Genomic DNA, 25,239 nt, shown 5'->3' on the forward strand with positions numbered 1-25,239 from the left:
TTTTTAAATAAACAAAACAATATGTTGTTTGTTTACAACATATTACTCAATCAATTTAAATAGTTTAAATAGTCAATTCATTTTTGTCTCCCTATTAACTGATCATATGAAATTTGTCAGGATGTATATAAGGATTTCCCCCATGTTGACTGATTTTAAAAACAAATAAATATTGATTTGTTTTTGTAACATTTAGACAAGATGTACACATTGTGCTTCTGGGACTTGCCCGAATTACATAGTTTTAACCTGATTTATTTAGTGTAAAAAATTGTATAGGTTACCTTTAATGTTACTACAAGCTTCAGTATGATGACACTTCAGTATTGATTCTGTTCATCTGCTTCATAATGGTTTCTTAAAGCGTCATAGGTTGACTGCATTTAAAAACTGTAACCTTCTAACAACTGTTATTCGAAAGTTGTTTTACACCCAATTAAGATGAATTGCCGCTTGCAATCTCAGTGTTTTTTCAGTCTGTCTTGATTCAGCCCTGGAATCAATCTGAATAAGTAGCAGCTGTACACAACAAAGCAAAAAGAAAAAATCCTCTGTTTCGGCTTCAGCACGCATCCCTCCAGAGGATTGTGAACTTCTCCAATGTAAATATCACAAGCTTCCATGTGCCGATCATGTGCTAAACAGGAAGTTGCTGCTAACCCCTGTCCTGTCCAATAAATGTAGCTCTCTCATGATCTCCTCCCATGTGTTAAAACAGCAGGAATCTTTCACGGTGTACAATATTCACCTTTTATGTGTTTAGGGGAATAGTTTAGTGTAAAATGGACCAAAATAAAAAAAGTCATTATTTACAGATCGTCATGACATCTTGAATTTTTGGCAAGTTCATGGAAATCGCGAAGTCTCAATTGAATAATTATTTTGAACTGGCTCTGAACTTTTATACAGTTCACAAAACTAGTATGAATAATTTGTATTGAACCCGCGTAGCAGATCAGTAAATAATTGCTTAAATTTTGGCATGTTTCTCACACAAAGCCTCACATGGCATCTGCCAACTTAGATTGTTGACCACTGTTACGATAGTTTTATGATGTCATTTTGCATTAATGTTTAAGTTTTAAAGCTTTAGCCATCATTCATTATACCTGACAATAGCGTGATTAACAATACATTGAATTTTTGAGGGTGAGTAAAGGTATAGCTACAAACTATTTATTTGTTGCTTAAAGCAGCCATTCCCCGTGATGCCAATTTTAAAACTTTAGTCAGTGTGTAATGTTGCTGTTAGAGCAGTGGTCACCAACCCTGTTCCTGGAGATCGACCGTCCTGCAGACTGCAGCTCCAACCCTGCTTCAGCACACCTTTCTGTAATTATCAAGCAAACCTGAACACCTTGTTTAGATAATTCAGGTGTGTTTGATTGGGGTTAAAGCTGAAATCTTCAGGACTGTCGATCTCCAGGAGCAGGGTTGGTGACCACTGTGTTAGAGCATAAACAATATCTGCAAAATGATGAAGCTCAAAGTTCAATCCCAAGCGAGATATTGTCTTTAACAGAATTCGCTTGTGCGCATACCTCTAAAACACTTCTATGAAACGTCCTTTGAAGTCCTGCTTGCAAATGTCTCCTAGTCAATCTGCTTGTTTTATTATCCAACTTAGGTCCAATATAAAAAGGCAAAACTAACGCTTTTGTTATTAGTGTTAATTAATATAACCGGTCTGAGCCAATCGGTCCGGTGTCATTTCCCTCGCCATAGTAGGAAAAAAACAATCACGACAGACCTGGTCAGCTTTACCAATCAGAGCGTTTCGGAAGGAGGGATTTTATATAGACCGGAAGAAATCCAGCCGCTTTGTTAGAAGAGGGACAGTGGTGAACAATAGACTTGAAATATGTGAAATATAAAGCGTTTTTTTAAACTATAAACATGAACATCCAAACACCCAAAAAACATAATCAAAGCTTCAGAAACAGCAAAAGAATGGCTCCTTTAAACAATTAACTTATGGATTACACTGTTTAAAGGGTCATGAAACCCCCCCTTTTCAGCTACAGTCTACCTCAATATCGTTTTGAAAAATGCAACTAAAATGGGCGTGAACGCTGTGAGAAGAAGAGTTGGGGAGTGGGCGGTGCATGAGAGAAAGTGATCCGAATCCATATCTTAAAATATATTAGTGACTCATTACCTGTTTTATACAGTCTATGGTCATTACACGAATCATACTTTCAAGCCACAGCGTTATTACAGAAACCACTAAATGTAATATGAGTATTTATTTTTAACTAAATGCAAGTATAACTGTTCTAGTTCAAATATGACAGTTAACGTTATCGCATTTGAAGACATGGACAAGTCCTAAGGTCAGGTTACCACATTCCTGACACAGACTGCCTTCATGAGCGAGTCCAAAAGTCCACTTGTCTCCATTTCTAAAAGCTTTCCCGAGTAAAACAGTTTGCTACTGTTCCGGCCTTGCTCGCATCCATGACGAGCAGGCTTCAAACCGGCGATCGGTCCGCGGCATGGGAGACAGGTGCTCTAATGAGGAGACTAGCATTTGACGCAGGGTTGCCAACCGTTTGTTTGCCATCACATTCCACTGGTCGGGAAACCCCCTTTCGTCAGTGTCGGAAGTCCCCCCCGATTGTTTGAGCTGTACTGGTCCACATGAGCTCCGGCCCACCGAGAGCTCCAAATGACTATTCGATCGCGCCTGTTTCTGTGCGCCACAATTTCAACAACTGTCATGTATTTATCACTTTCAGTGGAGAAGCCCTTGCCCCACATATATACCACATGTAGTGTATTTCACATAAAAATATACTTTTATATATACTGTAATTATTGGAATATGTATTTGTGCAACTCCTGGTAAGTGTTCTGCTTTTTCTTCATTTATCCATCAGCCTATTATCATGTGCCATGAACGTCTCTCTCTGAAGGGTCAGATAGAAACACACCAGGCGCTGTCATGAATAATTAGGAGAAATGCCTTCTCATTGGAAAAGACAACACAGTCTCATGAATAATTATGAGACACCGACTCATCATCAATGTACTATTGTACATTGCCATGTCACATCCTTTGACGTTGGCCAGATGAGGATTTTAAACCCGAAGGCAAAAACAGCGAATTAAAGGAATTAACTAGTATTCTCTACTGTAATAACTTACAGTTGCTAACATTTTTTTCTATTATGTGCAACTCAACCAACTCTGTTAACATCTAAATAATGTTGTTTAGTGTTTCGTGGCACTTTAAGCAAGATCAAACACACAAAGAATGTTTAAAGAGCTGCTGTAACACATAGCTTCAAATTAGGACAAAAAGTCATGTGTCCCTCTGATTTCCAATGTATAATTTAGTAGATTATGCTATTAAAACAGTTTTAAAAGTTAAAAGGTTTTGCAAGTTTAAATATTTGCGATACATTTCACTCATGATAAATGATCCTTATGTTGTATTGTTGATCCTTTATGTCAAAGTAAGTAGAATTTTAGCTGTTTTGCATTGTAAACTCTCAAGTTTCACCCTTGCTACTTTGGTGCAAAACTCTGCAATGTGTTATTCTAAGAACTCTCATCCATGACACCTGTCAAGAGACCTTTTGCTGTTCTTGGCCTCATCGCTATAAGCCTCTCCAAGACAAATATTATTGCCCAACCACTTTGCAGGACTTTACTGTATCCCTGCACCTCTTTAGGCAGGAGGGTCAAGAGGTTGAAAAAAGCACAAAAAAAAGACAAAAAAATTCTCACACCGGCTGAATGAGATGTCAAGGATTGACGTCTTTCTCTTTCAGGAATATTTTGAGCCAGCTTGCAGCACAACACAGGATGGCTGTTGTTATCTTCAGCACCACTCCAACATAATGTTCCAAAAGTAGGATCAAAGTGGATGACATAAGCCATTACACCATTTAGAGAAGTAAGATAAATGTACCCGTGGGCTGTTATCAAAGGCTTGGCTGTTTAAAGATTCTGATTAAAGTCTTGCAGCCCTTTTTTTTCATTCTCTGGGGAAATAGGTGTACAAACATGACACTGTTTGCATTGGCCTGGAAATCTAGTAAGACGCTCCCTCAAATTTGACCATGTGACCCCAAAGCAGTTTTTCTGATGCATGATGAGGAAGAGTCTTCAATGTTTTCTCAAAACATTCTCAACCAATGTCAAATACCTCAGCAGCAAACAAAATATTACTGTACCGGGATCACCCACAGAAACACAGACGAAGGCAGGTAGGGAACAAAACGTCTTGGTTACGGATGTAACCTCGGTTCCCTGATGGAGGGAACGAGACGTTGTGTCGAACCAACAGAATGGGGTTTGTCTTGAGAACCTATCATCTTCTGAGTATTTAGAAAAGGCCAATGAAAATTGGCGAATGAAATTTGCATGCCGGGCTCCTCCCCGGATGTCCGGGTATAAGAGGGAAGCCGGCGTGCTCATTCATTCACCTTTGGTCTGAGGAGCCTAAAGCATCCTCCCCCGACCGCTGGGGTGGGCGGCCAGTGTTGTGGCATGAGGGACACAACGTCTCGTTCCCTCCATCAGGGAACCGAGGTTACATCCGTAACCAAGACGTTCCCTTTCTGTCGGTCTCTCGACGTTGTGTCGAACCGACAGAATGGGGTTCCTATGGAAAACGCCACAGCACTGAGCCGCGTCACAATCTCTGCGGAGCGACGTTGACTGGCCTGGGCGAGTCAGACGAACACGCTAACGCGAAATTATGACCTTCCAGTGAGAGGAAGGGGGACCCAGAGCTTTCCACAAAAGTTGGGAAGCGCCCTAACGCCGGCCGTCACGGGCGGAGGCCTAATTCTCTAAATGGCGAGAAGCCGCCCGGCACCGTACGGGCCACTGGGTAAGCATTATTCCCGCTGGGGGGAAAACGCTGCAGAGGCCACTACCTACCATAGGGAGGAATTAGTGGAGACACCACATGGTCTCACCATCAGGGGAGAACTCATGGGAGGAATGTGCGGACTGCAGGAGTTAACCGCAAGGTGGGAGTCCACCTGGGGAGGTCATGGGTTGCCAAGGTGGGAACCATTCATGAGGATACATCAGACGGAACAGCCCACGGAGGGGGGGGTTACCACGTCTGGAGCACTAGGTCCGGTTAGAGCTATGTGGGAGATAACTCAACTGTTCCCCGGCCTAAAGGGGCAGGGCTGTTCTGCCCAGCCTGTCCCCTGGAAGGGTGCTTAGTGATGGATGGAATGCCAGTTCTTTACCCGAGGGGAAAGAAGTGAGGCGGGATTGCCACTGCTCCCCCCGGAGGGGGAAGGGCTTCCGCAGGCGTATGCCCTTCCGGCTGCCGGTCCCACACCTTGCCAGGATGCGGGCTGACACCGGTTCCGCGTGTAGGTATTAGAACCTCACGGAGTTGTTAGGCATAGCCCAACCCGCAGCTCTGCAGATGTCTGCCAGAGAGGCGCCCTGAGCCAGTGCCCACGAGGGGTGTCCTCACCCCCAACGGGCAGGGGCGAAATGAGATCGGTATGCCCTAACGAGTGCATCCACGATCCAGTGCGCCAGCCTCTGTTTGGAGACAGCCCTCCCTTCTGCTGACCCCCGAAACAGACAAAGAGCTGCTCAGAGCTTAAGGGCTCTGCGTGCGGTCCAAGTAGAGGCGCCGTGCACGTACTGGGCACAACACGGATAGGTTGGGTCTTCCTCCCCGGTGGAGAGCGCCTGCATGTTCACCACCTGGTCTCTCGGGAGAGTAGTGGGAACCTTGGGCACATAGCCGGGGCGGGGTCTCAAGATGACGTGAGAATCCCGGCCCCGAGTTCTAGGCAATCTGTGGACACGGAGAGTGCTTGTAGATCCCCTAACCCTCTTGGAGGTGAGCGCCATGCGGAAAGCCGTCTTTATCAAGACTGAGAAAGAGCGGCAACCCCGAGAGGCTCGAAGGGGGCGGGGCCTCTTGAGGCCCGCCACCTAGGTCGCAAGAGGGTACGGAGTGTGGGTAAGGTGGTCACCCTCTCGCGCCCCTTAGGAACCTAATGACCAGGTCGTGCTGTCCCAGAGGCTACCCAGCACTTGGGTCATGATGAGCGGCCGTAGCGGCTACATACATCCAGTGTGGAGGGGAAGAGGTTACTCCCCCGTCTCTCTTGAGGATGGGACAGCCCGTACCCGACCGAGCAACTCCGCGGGTCTTCTCGCCGAGAAGAGCACCAGGACGAGAAGAGGCGCCACCTATGGGCGTATAGCCGTCCAGTGGCCGAAGCCCTAGCCTGAGTGACGTCCCAACCGGACCGGGGGTGGGTCACTCAGGATCTCCTCATCCCGTCCACTTACATGGAGACCAGGTTTTGCCTGGGATGCCGTAACGTGCCCCTTCCCCCAGGGAAGCTGTCCGCCAGGGGGAGCGGCCAGGGGGGGAGTTGTTGTCAGAGCCTCAGCTCCGAGAACCAAGTCCTGGTTAGGCCGAAGGGACGTAACTAGTACCACTTGATGCTCCTCTTCCCTGGCCTTGCACAGGCCCTGTGCAATGAGGCTCACTGGGGGGAAGCGTACTTCCGCTTGTCCCGCGGCCAGCTGTGCGCAAGGGCATCCGTGCCGAGGGTACCTCGGACAGGGTGTACCAAAGCGGACAATGGGAGGAGTCCGGGGAGGCAACAGGACCACCTGTGCCTGGCCAAACTGCCCCCAATTGAGCCGGCTGCGCGGGGAGGGAGCAGCCACTCTCCGCGAGGCGTCAACTGACGAGAGAGCACATCGGCTGTCTGGTTCAGGACTCCTGGGATGTGTGTGGCTCGCAGGGAGCTGATCACCTGCTGACTCGAGAGGAGGAGGCGTCGGGCGAGTCATGTTAGCTGCTGTGAGTGAAGAAAACGCCACAGCAGCTGTGCTGTCCGACCGGAGCAGCACGTGCTTCCTTGCACGAGAGGTAGTCCCTCAATGCAAGTAGCACAACCAACAACTCTAGGCAGTTGAATGCCAACGCAGGCGGGGCCCCGTCCACTGCCCCGACACTGCTTGCCCGTTGCACACGGCACCCCAACCTTGCAGGGAGGTATCCCAAAGGGGACCCCTGTCCGCAAGAAGGTCATGGAGACCAGGGGGTTAGGGTGTGTTGGCAGAAAAGCGTGTGACCAACGCCTGCTGCCGGTGTGCCACGCTCTCCAAGGAGCTTGACTCTGCAGCCAGTGTTGGAGCGGTTGTATGTGCACCGACCCGAGGGGGGGCCACCCCCGCCGAGGATGCCATGAATCCCAGGAGCCTCTTGTTACAGGGGGACCGCTGACTGTCTGATCTCAGGCAGTTCAACACTGACCGGGCGCGCTCCTCGCGCCCCCCCCCTGGGGGTGAGCGGGGCCGCTCGTGAGGACAGAGTCGAGTTCCATACCGAGAAAGAGGATGCTCTGCGGGGAGAGCTTCTCTTTTCTCAGTTGACCTGTAGCCCCACCGATCTAGGTGCCGGAGCACCAGGTCCCTGTGTGTACACCACAGATCTCGAGAGTGTGCCCACCTTGAGCCAGTCGTCGAGATAGTTAGTACCCGCACACCTCCTTCCCAATGGGGAAGGAGGGCGACTTCCACGACCTTCGTAAAGACTCGTGGAGACAGGGACAGACCGAAGTGGAGGACCCTGTACTGATATGCCCGTCCCTCGAACGCGAACCGTCAGAACGGCCGATGTCGAGGGAGGATCGAGACATGAAGTACGCGTCCTAGGTCGATTGCCATGAACCAGTCCTGACGCCTGATGGATGCCAGGATGCGCTTCTGCGTGACCATCCTGAAAGGCAGCTTGTGTAGGTGCCTGTTCAGAACACGCAGATCCAAGATAGGGCACAACCCTCCGCCTTTCTTGGAGACAATGAAGTACGGGCTGTAAAACCCGCTGAACACCTCGGCCGGTGGGACGGGCTCGATCGCTCCCTTCACCAGAAGGGAGGCGACCTCCGCCCGAAGTACGGGATTGCACGAAGTACCTCTGATTGAGGTAAAAGGACGTCCCGGAACTTGGGCGGACGTGAAGCGAACTGAATCGCGTAGCCGAGACGGATAGTCTTCCTCAGCCAGCCTGACAGTCTGGGCAGGCTCCCAGAACTGTGACAGGGGCACTAGAGGTTTGATCTGCTTCATCGCCCCTGCGGAGGGTGGTTCGATGGCTAGCAGTACGGATTCCTTGCCGGGGGAGGCCCCCCGGGGAGGAGATCGGCTCTGCCATTCTTCCTGCCTGGCGACTGCGCAGCTCAACGCACTGTCTGACTGAGAGTGCTGAGGGCTGGTGTTTATATTCGACATTGCGCTTTGCCATGACGCAACGTCGAGTCTGCGTTCACCGTCGTGCAGAGGGTGAGAGCGGCTGAGGTAACCCAGAGAGAGAGGAAACTCTCCTTTTTGAGAGTAAGTGGGCGCCAGCCCCCCGGAGGGGGCCAGCAGATGGAGGGACGCGGCAGGATCCGTCCCTATCCGACTTCCCAGCGATGTGGCTGGGGTCGGGCCCAATGGTAGCCTCGATTCCCCTGAGGTGTTCCCATGACGGCCGCTGCCCCGCGGCTGCTGATGGGCGATGGTCTTCTCTTCGCTGTCTCCTCCAGGGGGGCACCTGCCCAGAGCTGGAGGGCGTTGAAGAGGACCAGGGCTGCTGGGAAGCAGACGGTGCACGGGACTCGACGGCCGAGGTGGCCGAGTTGCGGCACGGAGGACTGCTTCTTACTGTCGAGAACCCTCCGGGGAGGCCGCGTGCGGGTCTCGCGCCCCCCCGTGGGCGGGGGGTGAGCGGGGCCGCTGCGGCTCGACAGTAACACCAACCAGCCCCCCCTTGCGAGACGGGTACGTCGAGAAAGCGGACATTCTCAGCGTTACTCATCTGCGCAAGTATAGGCCAGAGGAGTTTCTCATGGACCACAAGTGTGGACATCGTCCGACCCAGGGCCCGCGTGGTCACCTTGGTCGCCCGTAGAGCGAGGTCGGTGGCGGCGCGGAGTTCCTGCATAAGCGCTGGGTCGGTCTTACCCTCGTGGAGCTCTCTCAACGCCCTGGAGTGTGGAGAGAGGAGGCGGCTTGGTCCGCCGCAATGTAAGCTCTCGACACCAGAGATGCCGAGACACCACATGCTTTGGACGGGAGTCTAGGTCGAGCCCTCCCAAGTGGCCGCCACCTACGGGCACGAGTGCACCGCGGCGGCATACTCCACCTGGGGGACACCGACGCATCCTCCAGCTGTCTCAACCTCGAGGGTGACAGAACTTTGTTTGACGTGAAATGTGCCGGGAAGGGGCGTTTCAGGTCTTACAAAGTTCCTCATGCACTTCCGGTAAACACGGCACTGGGGGTGGGCGCGGCTTGGAGCCGCGCTCAAACCCGAGGCGCCATGTAGCCAGCCGCGAGCGCCGGGAGAGGCAGTGCGGGCACTGCAACCCAACACTCAACGGCGGCCCGGGAAAGCATGGCTGACATCTCGACATCCGCTTTTCCCTGGGCTCGACCCCCCGAGGGAGGGAGCCCGAGGAATCGTCGGAGTCGGATGGCAGTACGTCACCCCCCGATGCTGCAAGAGAATCTCATCATCACGCATCGTGGCCGAATACGTGATTGAGGAATAAGACGGCGGACCGTCTTTTTTGGGGAACGGTCAGACAAGCGAAACGAGGTGTGAACGGTCCGTGAGCCGTGGCTGGCGGATTATCGCTCACAGTAATCCTCATTTCACCCTCGCTGCTTGCCTTAGCGGACGGCAGGGCCGTAGTCCTGCCGCCACGGAACGGGGAGCAAACGAGGTGGTGGCTGAGTCCCATGGGAACACAGCCACCTGTGACGCAACGTCTGAATCGTCACCGCCTGCAGTGCGGGCAGGACGTATCCACAACTTCTGCCCCAGCGTACTGGAAGCAGGCATTGTGTCCGTCCTCCTCCTCGATGAGTGTGTTGCACCCATGAGAACAGCGGGACAAGCCACGCTGGAGAAATTTGCTCTTTTAGAAAAGGAAATTTGCTCGAACACCTCCGGAACTGCCGAGACGCCCAGGGGAGAGTCACTGCAGGAAGGGACCGTCCGCTGTCCACGTCGTAGATTCCAGCAGAATACCAGCGAAGAACTGGAAGACCAGCGAAGATCTAGAAGATCAGCGAAGATCTGGAGCTGCTCATCAGATGCGTAGGCTCTGAAGAACAAAAGGTGAATGAATGAGCACGCCGGCTTCCCTCTTATACCCGGACATCCGGGGAGGAGCCCGGCATGCAAATTTCATTCACCAATTTTCATTGGCCTTTTCTAAATACTCAGAAGATGATAGGTTCTCAAGACAAACCCCATTCTGTCGGTTCGACACAACGTCGAGAGACCGACAGAAAGGGAACCACTTCTAATAACAACATCCAAATACATTTGAGACTCGACAAAGAACATGAAAACAGGGTGAGTATAAATCGAGTCCTGATGATGGGGTGATCGCTGGCAGGTGAGGGTGATACGCCCTTTTCACATGACGTCACGCATCTTCCGTTCTTCTGCGAAGCAGTGTATCGTTACTTCCGCTAGCACTCCAGTTCATAAGGTGGGGGTAATGCTCCTATAAGCTGGTTTGCCAACTGCCAGTAAAACTCAAGAAGAAGTTACTTCCGCTAGCGTGTTATCACTCGCGTCACCGGCCTCGCGCAGTTTCCTCACGGCCCTCGTTCCGCTCTGCTTGTCACAAAGGTCTTGCAGACAAATTTTCGCTAACCACAAGATCAAAGCTAGAGAAAGGATACAAATTCTTCGTTGAACAGTACCTGTTTGATTATGAAGGTAAGTGTTTTGGTTTCTTTTTGTGTTAGCGAAGGTGCTAGGATAAGTACTTGACCACGTGTTCTGTCAGTTTTTTTTTCACTGTTGTTAAATTCCAGCACGAAGGCAAAACGGAAGGTCTTCTTCTTCTTGTTTGTTGCAAGACGGATGTTATGATACACTGCTTTGTGAAAAGGCGGAAGTTAAGTGACGTCATTGTGAAAAGGGCCTATTGCAGATGAGGGACAGGTGATGGAGTGTGGAGAATCGTGGGAGGTGTAGTCCAACGGGGAAAACAAGCATGGGACAGACGAGACTGTGACATTTACTGGACTACTGGACTAAATACCAAGCAGTCAAATAAGCTGGAAAGCTATTCATTTGTTCTTCTGTTTACTCAAATTTGGATGCAAATAATTTTTATTGGTGCATGACATGAACACAGTCCTGCTTATGAATTGTGGCTGGGGGAGGTATTCACACTTTCCATATACAGATTTCATGTATTTTTTCCTTATTAGATTGCTACCTGGGAGTATACAGTACACATATAAACATGTCCTCTAACCCATACGACACTGCAGTACATACAGTAGTAGGTTGTCAATTCCCTCATACTTACTATACACTATAGGATTTGCTACAGTGCGATTGGGATAAGGGACCATGTAAAAAGTTCAAATATTATGGATAAACTAACCCACATTTGATTGGTAGCAATGTTTAAACGTCATTAAACGGTTAACTTTTAATACATACATATCTAGTTGGGCTCAATTGATGAACTATTTATTGATTTTCAAAAACAAAATTGTACGCAGGGAAGAAAAATAGATTGGACTTTTTGGAATGAAATACCCCAGCCATAAGTCATAATAAGCTTCTAGCACAAAGGACCCATGAGAGTGTTTTTTGTTTAGGTGGACAGGCTTCTCCAGCACTGAACCACGTAATTGTGACCCTGGACCACAAAACCAGTCATGAGTCGCATGGGTACATTTGTAGCAATAGCCAACATTACATTGAATGGGTCAAAATTATAAATTTTCTTTTATGCCAAAAATCATCAGGATATTAAGTAAAGATCATGTTCCATGAAGATATTTAGTAAAATTCTTACCGTAAATATATTATAACATAACTTCGCTGCTGCCCTCTCTTTGGGAATTACCCACGCAAGTTTGGGATCTATGTAAAGCTTAGAATTTCTGCTTTTGGGTTCATCTATTCTCCACAACATCTTTACATCGGTAAGCCAATAGATAGCGTTGAAACAAACATGTTTCCTCTTTGCAATAGCCTGCTACAGCGCCTCTGACGGACAACTTTAAAGCCGATTTTCTAAATGTTTTTATTTTTTGCACCCTTGGATTCCAGATTTTTAAATAGTTGTATCTCGGTTAAATATTACAAACCATACATCAATGGAAAGCTTTTTTCCAGCATTCAGATGATGTAAAAATCTCAATTTCGAAAAATTTACCCGTATGACTGGTTTTGTGGTCCAGGGTCTCAATTGTGTCTTTGCAAAAAGGATATAAGTTCGATCTGCTATACCATATTTAAATGCTACCTTAAAAAAAAACTTTTAAAATGTTTAAAAATTGAAGAGAGTTTGTATTGAACTCTCTCTCCACATATGGCAAATCGGCTTTTGCTCTATACATGTGTCTCATCTCTGACTGCTCGCTCACTTGTGGATTGTGGGGTCTCCAAATGTCCATATGCTGGTGCAGTTTCGTTTCTAATAAAGATCACTTATGTGGCCTGAGCAACCAGATGCATTTAAACTTGGCCACGTTGCATCTTCTATGTGGGACAGAATTGCTATACATCTTGAAAACATCATGGAGTTTATTAACACCCACCACTAGCTATCTGATCAGTGCAGGCATAGAGATGTCCATGTGTAAACACACCCTCTTGTCGAATAATCTTGTTTGGAACACTCTCCTCTCTCTAAATCATTTCTTTCCTCATTGTTCGCATTACAAACTGCAAGTCATGCTGAATAAAGCAAACTGCAAAAAAACAAAATAGCACTTTGGCTGAGTGTAAGGTGCAGACGAAAGGGGAATCTAGAGCCTTGTGTTCACAGCAGCGTGGTTGTTGTTGAATGAGCACCACAGAGTGACAGCAGTCAGAATATGTTTACTTTAGCACGCCTGTCAGTCGCCCACAAAAGATTGCAGGTCTTCCGCTGTCTGAAGATGATGAACAGATTCGAGTTTGTCAGGGAGTGGAGATATATGAGAGCAAAGACTTGGAATGCGTGGTGATATCAACATCGCCAGATGGTGACTGGAAGTGGGAAGTTGATAGGTGAAATTCAAGAGAACAATGATGACATTTTAACTCTGGGGAATATAGGAGAATACAGAGACTTATATAACACTGCTGATGCTGATTATAACAAGCCATAGGTTTTGGGGATGAAAATTCTTCCAAAATAATTTCAGTATCATGAGAAACAATTTGTGACATCAAGTGATCCTAAACATTTGACAGGTAGTGTGTATATATATACTTTATATAATGTGTCTTATATATTCACTGTTCCACTAGAGAAAAAACTAGAATTAATATATACATTTAATAGTTTTCAACTTTCTCGTCAAACTCTTTTTCAAACCGTCATGGAAACCGGAAAATGAAAATATGGGAAGAATTTGACATGTCAAGTGTTCTGAAACTACAAGTCTTATGGTAAACTAGTTTGTTGGTCCATAGACATACTCTTCCAATAAGTCATTATGAGGTTTTTACACAGGGTTCATAATATACCTAATAAGAGAAAGCTTGACGAGATTGTTTGTCCCAAAATAAAATATATAATTCATTTACCATCATGTCGTTCAAAACCTGAATTATTTACTTATGTAGAACACAAAAGAAGATGGTTTTGGTGGTTTTGTGTCCATACTTTATAAGTCAATGAGGACCAATATTGTTTAGTTACCAACGTTTTTTTTTTAACAATAAAGGAAGTCATATAGGTTTGGAATGACTTGATATTGAGTAATTGTTGAAATAGTTTTCAATTTTGGATGAACAATCCTTTAAAGCATCTTTAGAATTGCAAAGATTTTTTTAGATTTAAGCCACATCGGCATATAGAGAGAGAAAGGGGGAGAGAGACAGAGGCCCTTCTCGCTGAAGATATGCTTTGTGGGAGAAATCGTGTGCACTATTTGCTCAGGTGGAATAATACACATCCAAGCAGGCCACTATGTATTGATAAAACAAAGAGGATTCCAAAGAATGTGCTTTGTGAGCTCCTGAGCCTGCTCGAGTGCAATTGCATTTCCCAGTCGGATGGACAGCCATTACCAACAAGAGAGCTTCATGCAAAGCCCCGGCCACACGTTCGCAGGCGCTGCGGATATCATGAGGGAGCTCTTGAACTTTCAACCTGCTTTGCATGATATAATTCATTGCTACAAGCCAAGCATTTTCACCTAAGTGGTTGCACATCATCTATTATCTATCAAGTGTTTATCGTTTAGAATTCTTCAGCTGCTGAAACAATATCCAGCTCATGCTGAGCTCATTCTTGACGTGAGCACTCTACAGCATAGGTTATAAAGATCCGGAAAGGAAAATGAAGGCCTTGATAGAGCAGGTGTACATTCCATGGATAGAAGAGCCAAGAACCCTTCAGCACAAAGAGGTTAAATGGTTCCTTACAAGTAAGAGAGCACATGTCATGTGTCAGGCTGAAAAATGATGTCTGTGGGTAGGAGTATCAGGAATAACAACATCACGATGTCGGAAAAGTGGATGAGACAGAATTCCATCGGAACGGCTGATAAACAGGTGCAAGGAGCGGACGTAAAAAGAATGAGTTGGAAACGATGGAAGTAACTTTTGATAATGGCGTAAGTCTTATAATGCTTCTGAACATTTGAGGAGTCTCGTGATTTATGATGTAAGAATTAGATCAAGATGTTGCCACAACACAGCGATTAGAGTGAAACTGCAGGATGCTACATTTAGTTTAAATAAGTGAATCACGACCAGAGAGTTTATGATAACCATTTGTGGTGGTTTATCCTGAAAACAAGCCTGAGCTTTGTTTATTGGAATAGAAATGAACATTTTAAAGTGAGCCAAGATTCCAACTCTTGTGTATTGTCAGATGTTACAATGTTACAAAGCACTTATCAGTGATGTACATCTTCTAGAGTGGATCCAGATGAAAAATATTACAGTGGTGTCCGTCTGCAGTGGAGTCTTTTTGGAGAACGCACCAAGCTGAGGAACTAAACCCAAAGACTTAAGAAATTAGATTAAGTGTGTCCTGTTTCATCTTCTCTCAAAATCTTCCAGCACATATTTGAGAAGATGGTCAGAAGCTTTTGCAGCTGTTCATTAGAGATGCAGGCTACAGGAAAACATTAGGGAGGCTTCTTCCATGTTAGCAAAGACGACATCATGCCATTTGTATTTCGGCTAATATAACCCAAACTTGCCTTAATTTCATTTTTGATTTGATCTTAATTCTGTCTGCTCTCCGTGGTCTTACATATTTAATGTTAGCAAATGTGAATCTGTTTTTCTCACACTATTTCTGTTTCTGTTGCATATGAACGGCATTATGGAAATAATAAGAAATCTATGAAAATATTTTGTGTCAATACACAAAATGGAAAACCCTTCAAGGGCTATGCAAAGCATATCTAAATTCATTTTTACAAAGGGCCGTCTTTGTCTCTCTATTCTATGAATGAATCCAAACTTGAGGTGGGGTGTGTGTGTGTGTGTGTGTGTGTGTGTGTGTGTGCGTGCGTGTGTGCGTGTGTGTGTGTGGGGTCAGATACCCCAACCCTCAATACTTTGAAAGTCTTTGTGGGCCTTTCAAGAGGAGGTCACATGATAGCTCTGCATGACTGTTTTCTAAGGGACCTCCACCTTTGGTCAAGTGCTTTGAAACCAACATGCTATTGTTATTTTACTGGCCATTACAAGGACAAAGGAGCGACTGACCGGGGGACACACACTAACTGTAATGGTATATGGCTGGGAAATTCACTCATGTCTATGCTTAATGCCATCTTTGAACTGCATGACTTACCATCATGAACACAACTTATCAATACAGAACTTACTGGGTCTGTGAACAGAGGACAAGCACCTGCTTTGTGAGAAAAGAAATGGTCAAGCGGCCATTTTTAACTCTGTTCTTTTATAACATTCAGCAGAAGAATTTCTGAACAATGTTTTCATCTTACAAAAGGTTTTGGAAAGGAGAAAACATCCTCCTATCTCTTCCGAGTAATGCCAGCAATGTTTGCTTAAGAAAACAAAGTCTGTTCGGGGTAATTAGAGGCTCATTAGCAGGTGAAAATAGATTAGATAAAGCGCATGAAGATATAATCACAATGGCTTTTGTGTTACCTAAGTGCCACCTATTAAGTATTCACGTGGTCTGACCGGTGTCAAAACCCTCATTTGTAGCTAGCAATTCATATATTTTGTAGAGAAAGTGTTCACAAATTGTGTTGTATTCATTTATATGAGTCCCATTATTACTTTTTTGTGTAAAATTAGTCCAAACATCAGTTCATATGTTTGTATAAAATGTACAAGTGTTTTTCTTCAGCAAAGTATGTTCATTTTAGTGCTGTCAAAATAAAAATGTTTGTGTTTATATAATATGTGTGTGTGTGTGTGTGTGTGTGTGTGCGCGTGTGCGTGCGTGCGTGCGTGTGTGTGTGTGCTGTGTGTATTTATATACTGTATATATATATACAAACATTTAAGAAATATGAGTAATATAGATTTATATTAATACATAATGTTAATTACTTCATATATACTATAGTATAATATTATATATATTATTCTATATAATATATAAAACTTATATTATATATAAGTTTATTATATATACTTATCTAATATTTGTTATATATACACATGCATTTGTGTGCATTTGGGTAGTTTATGAATAAAACGCACATGTGTCCTATGGTATGACAGCAACATTTAGAAAACAAACTGTTAATATTACATTATTTTATATTATGAATATTTAAATTTATCATATAAAATAGCGAGATATAAAGAGATATTTATCTTCATTGTTTGTTTTTTTATTTTTACCATCACAACATTGGACAAATTTGCAAATTAGTCAACTAACCATTTATATACACATATAAAAATACATGTCACACACACACACACTATACAAACATTAATTTAGGATTAGATGAATCGTGATTAATCAATTTGACAGCACTAGTAAATTTATTTATCCATGTGCATTCAGTGCTTTTTTAATAAGTACTCTCTTGACAAATATGCCACACATGTCCTATGGTGTGACATTGCTAAAATTAAGAAACAAACTAACAATGAAGATAAATCTCTCTTATGCTATTTTATATTATAATAATAAACCACAGAGTGCTCATTCAACATTTTTGCTGTCACACCATAGGACATCTGGTTTAACCATCAATGATATGACTGTTTCAATGATATGCAGTTTCAAATGCCGCTCTCAGTACCACCCAGAATGCACTTGAATGACTTAATTTCATCATGAAATTGAAACTATAAAGAACAGTAAAAAAAAACTCCACTAGCTGTGAAATTGAAGAGGGCATGAATCATGACATCATTGTATCGTTGGCCAAAGAGCAAAAACAAATAGCAAGAGGGTGGGGTGGGGTTAGGGGTTAGAGCACCTTCAGTTTCAAATGTGTACCACCCAACAATAGAGCCCCTCAGGCATCCAGCACAGGTGTGACCTGGATTTGATAAAGAAAAAAAACTTAACTTCTTACCCAGAGTAAATAATGCCAAAGCTGTCCAGGTGCACCTTTTGTTTGTGTGTGACTTTTGGCACCGGGGCAACTTTTGCAACATGGACGAGGAGGAAAAGTACAATGTAGGCTGAGCCCAGTGCTTTATGAGCTCAGCTGATGGGAGAGATAACACTAACAACGAGACTCAAAACGCCCTGGCTTTAGTGTATGGTGCTGATAAAAAGTTAAATGACAGTAGCATTTTTGCCTCTGTTTCTGATGAAATTTCAGCCCGTGATTAAGTTTACACCCAAAATGAAAACATTTGTTCCTTTCAGGGAAATGCTACGTCAGCAGATTTAAAACAAGCTGGAACATACATTAGACACAGTATTTATACAACTGACATGTGCAATTTAAACTTCACATTACTTTGGTCTGTTTCCAAACATAAGGACTGTACAACACATGGAGGCCAAAACATATTGGATTCATATGTTTAAGAACAAAGGCTTACTCTTGGGGGAGGGAATAAAGATTCATAAAAGGTTATGGAAGGGTTAAATTGGTAATACAATATTCTCCATATACGTAAATGAGAACTAAAAATGGCAGAATAAACATTAGTTGTTAAGGGGTTAAGTTTTGACTGGCATGGGCATTATAGACAAAGTGTGTAATTAGGGTCATCATATATTATTTTCCCCCAAAGCTAACACTATTTAAACACTGGAAAGGAAAAGCAAGCATTTAATCACATTATCAAAAGCTATCGTAATAGAATGCAATGGAAATTTATGAACATCAAGAAAAGGAAAAGGTAAACCTATATAGTGCTTGTAAACTAATTTACAAAAGAAAAACAAAAACATGAAGTTGACAGCAGTTTCTTTTCTCATAGTTACGATGGTGTTCACGATTGTGATACTTTCAAAAAAGCACATTATGATATAGCAAGTTGAACATAAAAAATCAACAAATCTTTGAAGGGAAGTCTGTTCCTTATTTTGCAACTTATGCTTTATTTAATAGTACCAAATAAAAAATAATGCTTATATGAAATTGTCGTATTTTATGCAGATGGAAAGATATATAACCTACACGAGGAGCATGAATATAAAGCTTTATGATATCTCTTTAAATAAATTGCCAGTAAAATATTTCTGTAACACATACAGACAAACCTTGCCAGAATGTATTAAGTTTACTGAACACTCACATGTGCGTTTAACAATAAGCAAAAAAAAATATATAAGGTTCTAATTTGATCCAAAAAGAAGATTTTACACATTTTATGTGTTATTTATACACAGGACAATATATTTTAGACACTTGATTCACAGTTTTTTTTTAACACGCAAAGAACAAGCTGCATGCAATCAATTATACTGGTTTATAACTCTGAATTGGGGCTTTAAAATAGTCCTGTTTACAAAGACAACAATTACTTTGGAAATCTGTCAGCAGACAATGGCTCAACTTGCTGTGTGCTCTGCATTTGATCTGAAGTCACACATCCCACTGGGGTTAGTACAAGAGGGTCGGGAAAAACGCTTGTTTTGTAACTGGTTGTGACAAGATGAGTGCAGATAAACATTTGGCTCCTGGCTGGCCAGAACAAATAAGACTTGAGTTTAAATTCCAATTTTCATTTATTTCTCTGGTCTTGGGTTCCACGGACAGAGGTTTATTAGATTTCTGTAATTCTTATGGGTTTATGACCCATGAAGATGTTGCTGTAGATTTAGCAGCACATTTCTGTAAAAATGCACATTACAATACCGCATTTCTACATTACAGTAAAATACTGCAGTTCGTAATGCATTCTGGGTAATTTTGATTGAGCGGGGAAATTTTACAGTAAATTTTGATGTTGCTGTAACCTTGCTGTAACCTTGCTGTAATATGCATGGCAATAATACAGGATTGCTGTAAACCATGAAAGTGCCCCACCCATCGTCAAGTCACACAGAGCACAACTCCTGGCTGCAGCTGAAGGAGGACGTTAGATTTCTGGTAGTTCGGTAAGTTTGGTTTATTTGATGTGTTTCATGCAAACTTAAATCATTTGGTTTTAGTATTTTGCACAATAGTTTGTCACAGTATTGTTTTAAATGTGGACTGAGACAGAAAAGTTTGCCAATGAAAGTTGCAATCTCCCTCAGAATTGAAACCTATAGAGTTAGGTGTATATCTGCTGCTTAAACCCGCTTTTCACATCTTAATCAATGGATATAGGGTTATTTTAACCAAATGAGGGTTTTGGTTAGTTTATTTTCTGTCGAATTGTTTGAAGTGTGTTTACAAGGTAAGCAAGGTAACATGACTGTATTTGTTATTGGATAAATGCCTGTTTGTGTTTAAATATATTAGTTGCATCTCCTTTTAAATGTAAACAAATACTGTTTGGATATATATTATATATTTTCAGTAACACTTACAATAAGGTTCCATTTGTTAACAGTATTCATCTTAATACATTTCAAAATTTGCTAATACATTTTTTAAACCAATTTGTCTCTGTTCACATGTATTAACTAACATTAACAAATATTATTAAAGCTAAAAAATATTGTTCTTTTTTAGTTCATAGTAGCTAAAGCATTAACAAATGTTAAATAAAATCTTATAGTAAAGGGTTACTGAATTTTCTTTACGTTTTAATGAAATGATTTAATAAAAATATTTTTGATACAAACTGTGACGAGGGAGGCGTTATGAGAGCCGTGGGAGGAAGATACAAGGCCGGAATGACGCCCAGCTGACACTCATTATCAATCGCGTCCCGGCCTCGCTTCTTCCTCCCATGGCTCTCTTCAGTCCTCCCTCGTCACACAAACATTGCTTGGATTGCTTTTTGATTCATAATGTAATTCTGAAGTATATTAGTTTTACAATATTAATAACTATAGATTTATATACTTAACTACATGAAATATATAATTGTAACTGTAATTGTAATTATTGCAATAAGTAATAATTAGTAGTAATGTGTCAATATAGGTATTACAGTAAATTACAGTATTATAAAAATGCAGTATAAATAGACCAATATATTAAAATACAGTAATGTACCATTTTGTAGCTATACAGTAATATTTTGTGTACCGTATAATTTATTGCAGTACAGGTACTGTAAATTGAAATACAGTAACTTGCTGGCAACCGTGCTGCTAGTAACTTACTATAAAAATACAGGGATATCATTAATATTGCAATTATAATAAACCTTTTCCTTCTGTGTAGGAGGTGACTACCAACAAGATCTTTTAATTAATGATTTATTAAATCAAACAGGACCCTTGTTGACCACAGTCGCAATAAGTAATCTAATCAATTAGAAATTAGGACACAAGGACATCATGGTGGTCATAACTATCTTGGATATTGTGATAATTCTCTATATCAAACTATGACAACATAAAACAGGCAATAGAGAATCTTTTTTCAATTATTTAGTAGTTTACAATTTACCAGTTAAAACCTTTAGACTAGTTTGTACCAGACTTTCTACAGTGACCTGTGCAAACCCCCACATATTTAAGCAATACAATGGCAAATGTTTAATATTTGAATTCAGAAGACGTATTTACGTAGAAAGAATCATGAAATTGTTGCAAAGTGTACTTTTAGGATGCCATTGCTTGTAAAATAAATTAAGGCATATTTTTTAAAGGAGCTGTCAGGTCCAAAGGTGCTGAACAGAGGCCAATGTTCACCAACACCTTCCTAAGTTTCTTTTACCAACACAAAACAAAAATGCCACCAAACAAGTATATTCACGTTTACTGATAAAGACAGAGGTTAAAAATGTACATGAATCCTCTCCTTGAAAAAGATGGTACGGTTTGAGAGTGTGGGTTGGAAAGGGGGTTGCCCTCCTGAATTTGACACAGTATGGATTTTGTTCCCATCCTAATGGAATTGCAGAAATATTCTGGGGGAATCCCATTACGTAGCAAATGGAGTGCTGTAATAATGTACTCACAGTCATTTCCCCGCTGCGGTTTGCCTCCTCCCGCTCTGCCATGGCTCTCAGGAAGTTATCTTTGAGTTCCTTTCCTGCATTTGCCAGCTTCCTGGAAAAGACAACATTTAAACAGTTTGAAATGTCCCTTAAAAAAATCGATTTCATGCCTGAAATGTTGTGTTTAATTTGTTCTCACAGGCATACACTGGTGCTTCATACATCACTTCAGTAATAAATTCTGCTATCATAAATCCTACAAATGATAGCTGAAACTATTTGAACATTTCTTGATTTTTCTTAGACCCAAAAAAGTTATTTCACAAATCCGATTCATTATCCAAGTATCATGATGTGACGGTATTTTAGTCACTTTCATGTACTTTATTCTTTTTATGTTTACCATACAGTCATTTTTTATAAGGAAATTTCAATATATATTAATACTACATAATAATACACTGTCAGAAAAAAGGTTTTAAATTGTCCTTTTTTACTGGGGTGGTACCCTAAGGTTCTTTTTGTATCTTTACAGGCATAAAGAACACAATATAATGTTGTACCTTTTTACGTACATTATTTACCCTAAGGACCTATTGTGTATACCTCCAAAGGTACAGTTACATGTTTTGTACCCCTATTTAACCCCCTAATATTTAACCGGTACACAATAGGTCCTTAAGGTACAATAATGTACTCAAAAAAGGTACAACATTTCCAACATTTCATGTGTTGTATATCCATAGAGGTACAAAAAGGAACCTTTAAGGGCACCACCCCAGTGTCAGAAAAAGTAAAATTTTAAACAATTTTTTGTCGTGTACAGTTAAATACAATCAAACAACTATAGATTAAAATGCTCTTTTTAATTTCTTATAGAAGAATAGAAATGTAAACAAGCACACAAGTAAGTACAAGTACACTCTTGACGATAGAGTCCAGACATCAGAAAAATATCAGACGTTTCTACAAAATAAAAGTGTTTTCTTTTTTTTAAAGGATGCAAATACATTATACACAGGGTTGGGAGTAACAAAATAGGCCTACATGTAACTTAGTTACGTATTTAAAATACAAAATTTGAGTGACTGTATTTCATTACAGTTACTTTTTAAATGGTGGTAATCAAATTACAGTTACATCCGAAAAGTATTTTAGATTATCAAAGTGATTTCTTGGAATTTTGATGGCATTTATTTGACAATCTGAAAAAGCATCATAAACTACAGTTCTGCTCACAGATTTCATATCCCTTGCAGAATATGCAAAATTGGAAAAATTTTAACAGAATAAGAGGGATCTGGGTCTGGGATCTGCTGGTTGGATTCTCAGGGCCGGCGGGTAACGACTGAGGTGCCCTTGAGCAAAGCACCTTACCCCCGGGCGCTGCAGTGATAGCTGCCCACTGCTCAGGGTGTACGTGTGTTCACCACTTGCTGTGCGTGTGTTCACTACTCACTGGATGGGTTAAATGCAGAGGTCACATTTCTGGCATAGGTCACCATATCTGACAAATAGGTCACTTTTATATTAATTTTATTTAGGACTGTTCTGAATAAGCTATTTCATGCCATAGAAGTTTACATAATCCATAACACAAACTGAGTGTATTTATACAAATTGCCACATTAAAAAATGTACATACCCTTGAATCTTTAATTTCTGTGCTTACCTGAATGACCAACAACTGTTTTCATGTTTTGTGATAGTTGTTTGTGAGTCCCTTGTTTAAGTGATTTGTTTAGGTAATAGTGACTTTTTATCTCACAGTTCTTTTTTCTCAAAGTTCTGACTTTTTCTCACAATTGCAAGTTTATAATTCAGAAATCTGATTTATTTTCTTAGAATTGTGAGAAATACATAAACTGACTTTTTTCTCAGAATTGCGAGTTTGAGAAAAAAATTCAGAATTGTTAAAGTTCTTAAGTCAGAACTGCATTAAATAAAGTCACTAGAAAAATGTTAAAATTGCGAGATCTCGCAATTGTGAGTTTTTCATGCAATTCTGATTTCATAACTTGCAACTGCAAGTTTAAATCTCGCAATTCTGAAAAAAAGACTTTTTTATTTTTTTATTTAGTGATGGAAATAAGTTTCCATGAAATGCAATGCATTCAGAGAAGGGGGATGAAAATGTTTAAACAGGACGATTTGTAAAGATTTTTTATTTTGTTATAGATAATATTTTTTCATTCAGTACTGCCCTTCACATGTATAACCAACCACATGTTTCCCAGAAGACAAAATATGTACAATTTAGCCCCCAATTCAAAAAAGTTTACACACCCCAGCTCTTAATGCATTGTTTTGCCTCCTTGAGCATCAGCATTTTTTCATTTTCTTTGTCTGTTTTTTTGCTTTAAGATATATTGTGGAAAACTGATTTGTTTAAAATATTATGCAGAGAAAAAACTAAGCCCTCGGTTTGGTGGCCCCTTTGTGTTACGTACAGAACTAAATACGTTACCAACTACTTTTTTAAGCATGTATTTTGTAATCTGTAGTGAAATACATTTTAAAAGTAATTTTCCCAGCCCTGATTATACACGGGCTATTGGACGTGACAAAAAGCACACACATTTTCTGGAACACAACATACCTGTGTAGGAATTCTGTTAATTACAATGCACATACCAGAAGCAATAAGAACCAATAAATGGGAAAGGGATGATTCTTTTTAGAAAATAAAATATTTATTTTATTTTCATTTTAATGAGCACATTTTAAAAACGTTATGGATGTGACATTTTAAAAGCTGCCCTTACCTGACTATGGAAAATCATAAAATAATGCTTTAAAAAGAGAGACATTGCAAGGGTATTTAAACTCGAATATTCACATCTGAGATATCAGTATAGTGTTACAGTCATAGTCTTTATGTGGTGTCTTCATTGTGTTCTCTCTTTGTCCTTGTTTCTGTTGATTAGTCATTCAGTTCACATGTGTTCAGTTTAGTCTCTCATTAGTCTTTTTATTTATACCCCCTGTTCTGTTCCTTTGTCCCGTTTTATCCTTGTTAGCGTGGTGTGTTTGCTCTTGCCTTCATGTGGATTTATTAAACTACTCTATTGGATTACCTTTTTCGTCATGCATTTCGTATTGGCATCACATTCCGTTACAGAAAACCGGACCTAATAACAAGTATTAATTTTTGCACCGTTTTCCCATTGTTGTTTTTTTGGTTTTGTTTTGTTCTTCTCCTGGGATGAACCCACCCACCGTCCAACTTCTCAGCCTGAAGCAGGGAGACCGTCTGCTGGAAATCTATATCCAGGACTTTTTAAATCTGGCGTGCCTCCAACTCCTGCCAGCGGACAGTCCAAAGGGGAATTTCAACGTTTTTGTGGGGCCACCTCCAGCCCCACTCCCGACCCAGAGACCAGCCTGCCATCACCCTGCTGCACGGAGCATCTACCTAAGCCTGCCGCAGACGGAGATCCTGAACCCACCGCGTCACAAGCGTCAGGGCATGAACCCGTGACTGAGCCTGTCATCGCCCAGAGCCTGAGCCTCAAGACGTGTCTGACCAGGTGCATGAGCCAGCAACAACTTGCATCACCATGGGAGTTCTGGTGGAGATCGAGGGCCTAGAGGGAAGCCCCACACTCCTGCCGCTGAGGGTGAGCTGCAACTTAACCCATTTTCGACTGTGCTAATAATGAGGAATTCTGGCTGCTCCCTTCCCCACTGGTCCCATCCAGCTCTTCCACGTCTTCCAAGTCCCCGCTGGTCCCATCCAGTCTTCCAAGACATCCAAATGGGATATATTGCCCTCCGAAGGGCCCTTCGGCGTGAAAACAATCATG

General features: G+C 42.4%; 1 protein-coding gene across 3 annotated transcripts in view; it reads right to left on the bottom strand.

Moving 5' to 3' along the window:
• cfap299 (cilia and flagella associated protein 299) overlaps positions 1-25,239 on the bottom strand; it is a 75,328-nt gene that overhangs the window by 25,797 nt on the left and 24,292 nt on the right. For all 3 annotated transcript variants that reach the window (XR_008965161.1, XM_057363442.1, XM_057363451.1), the window contains one exon: positions 21,455-21,545. Coding sequence is in view for 2 of the 3 variants with exons in the window: in XM_057363442.1 (XP_057219425.1) it covers positions 21,455-21,545 (91 nt within the window). In the remaining variant the exon portion in view is untranslated. The remainder of the gene's footprint in view (positions 1-21,454; positions 21,546-25,239) is intronic.

This window comes from Triplophysa rosa, linkage group LG2 (genome assembly GCF_024868665.1).
Source record: "Triplophysa rosa linkage group LG2, Trosa_1v2, whole genome shotgun sequence".
Taxonomy (NCBI): domain Eukaryota; kingdom Metazoa; phylum Chordata; class Actinopteri; order Cypriniformes; family Nemacheilidae; genus Triplophysa; species Triplophysa rosa.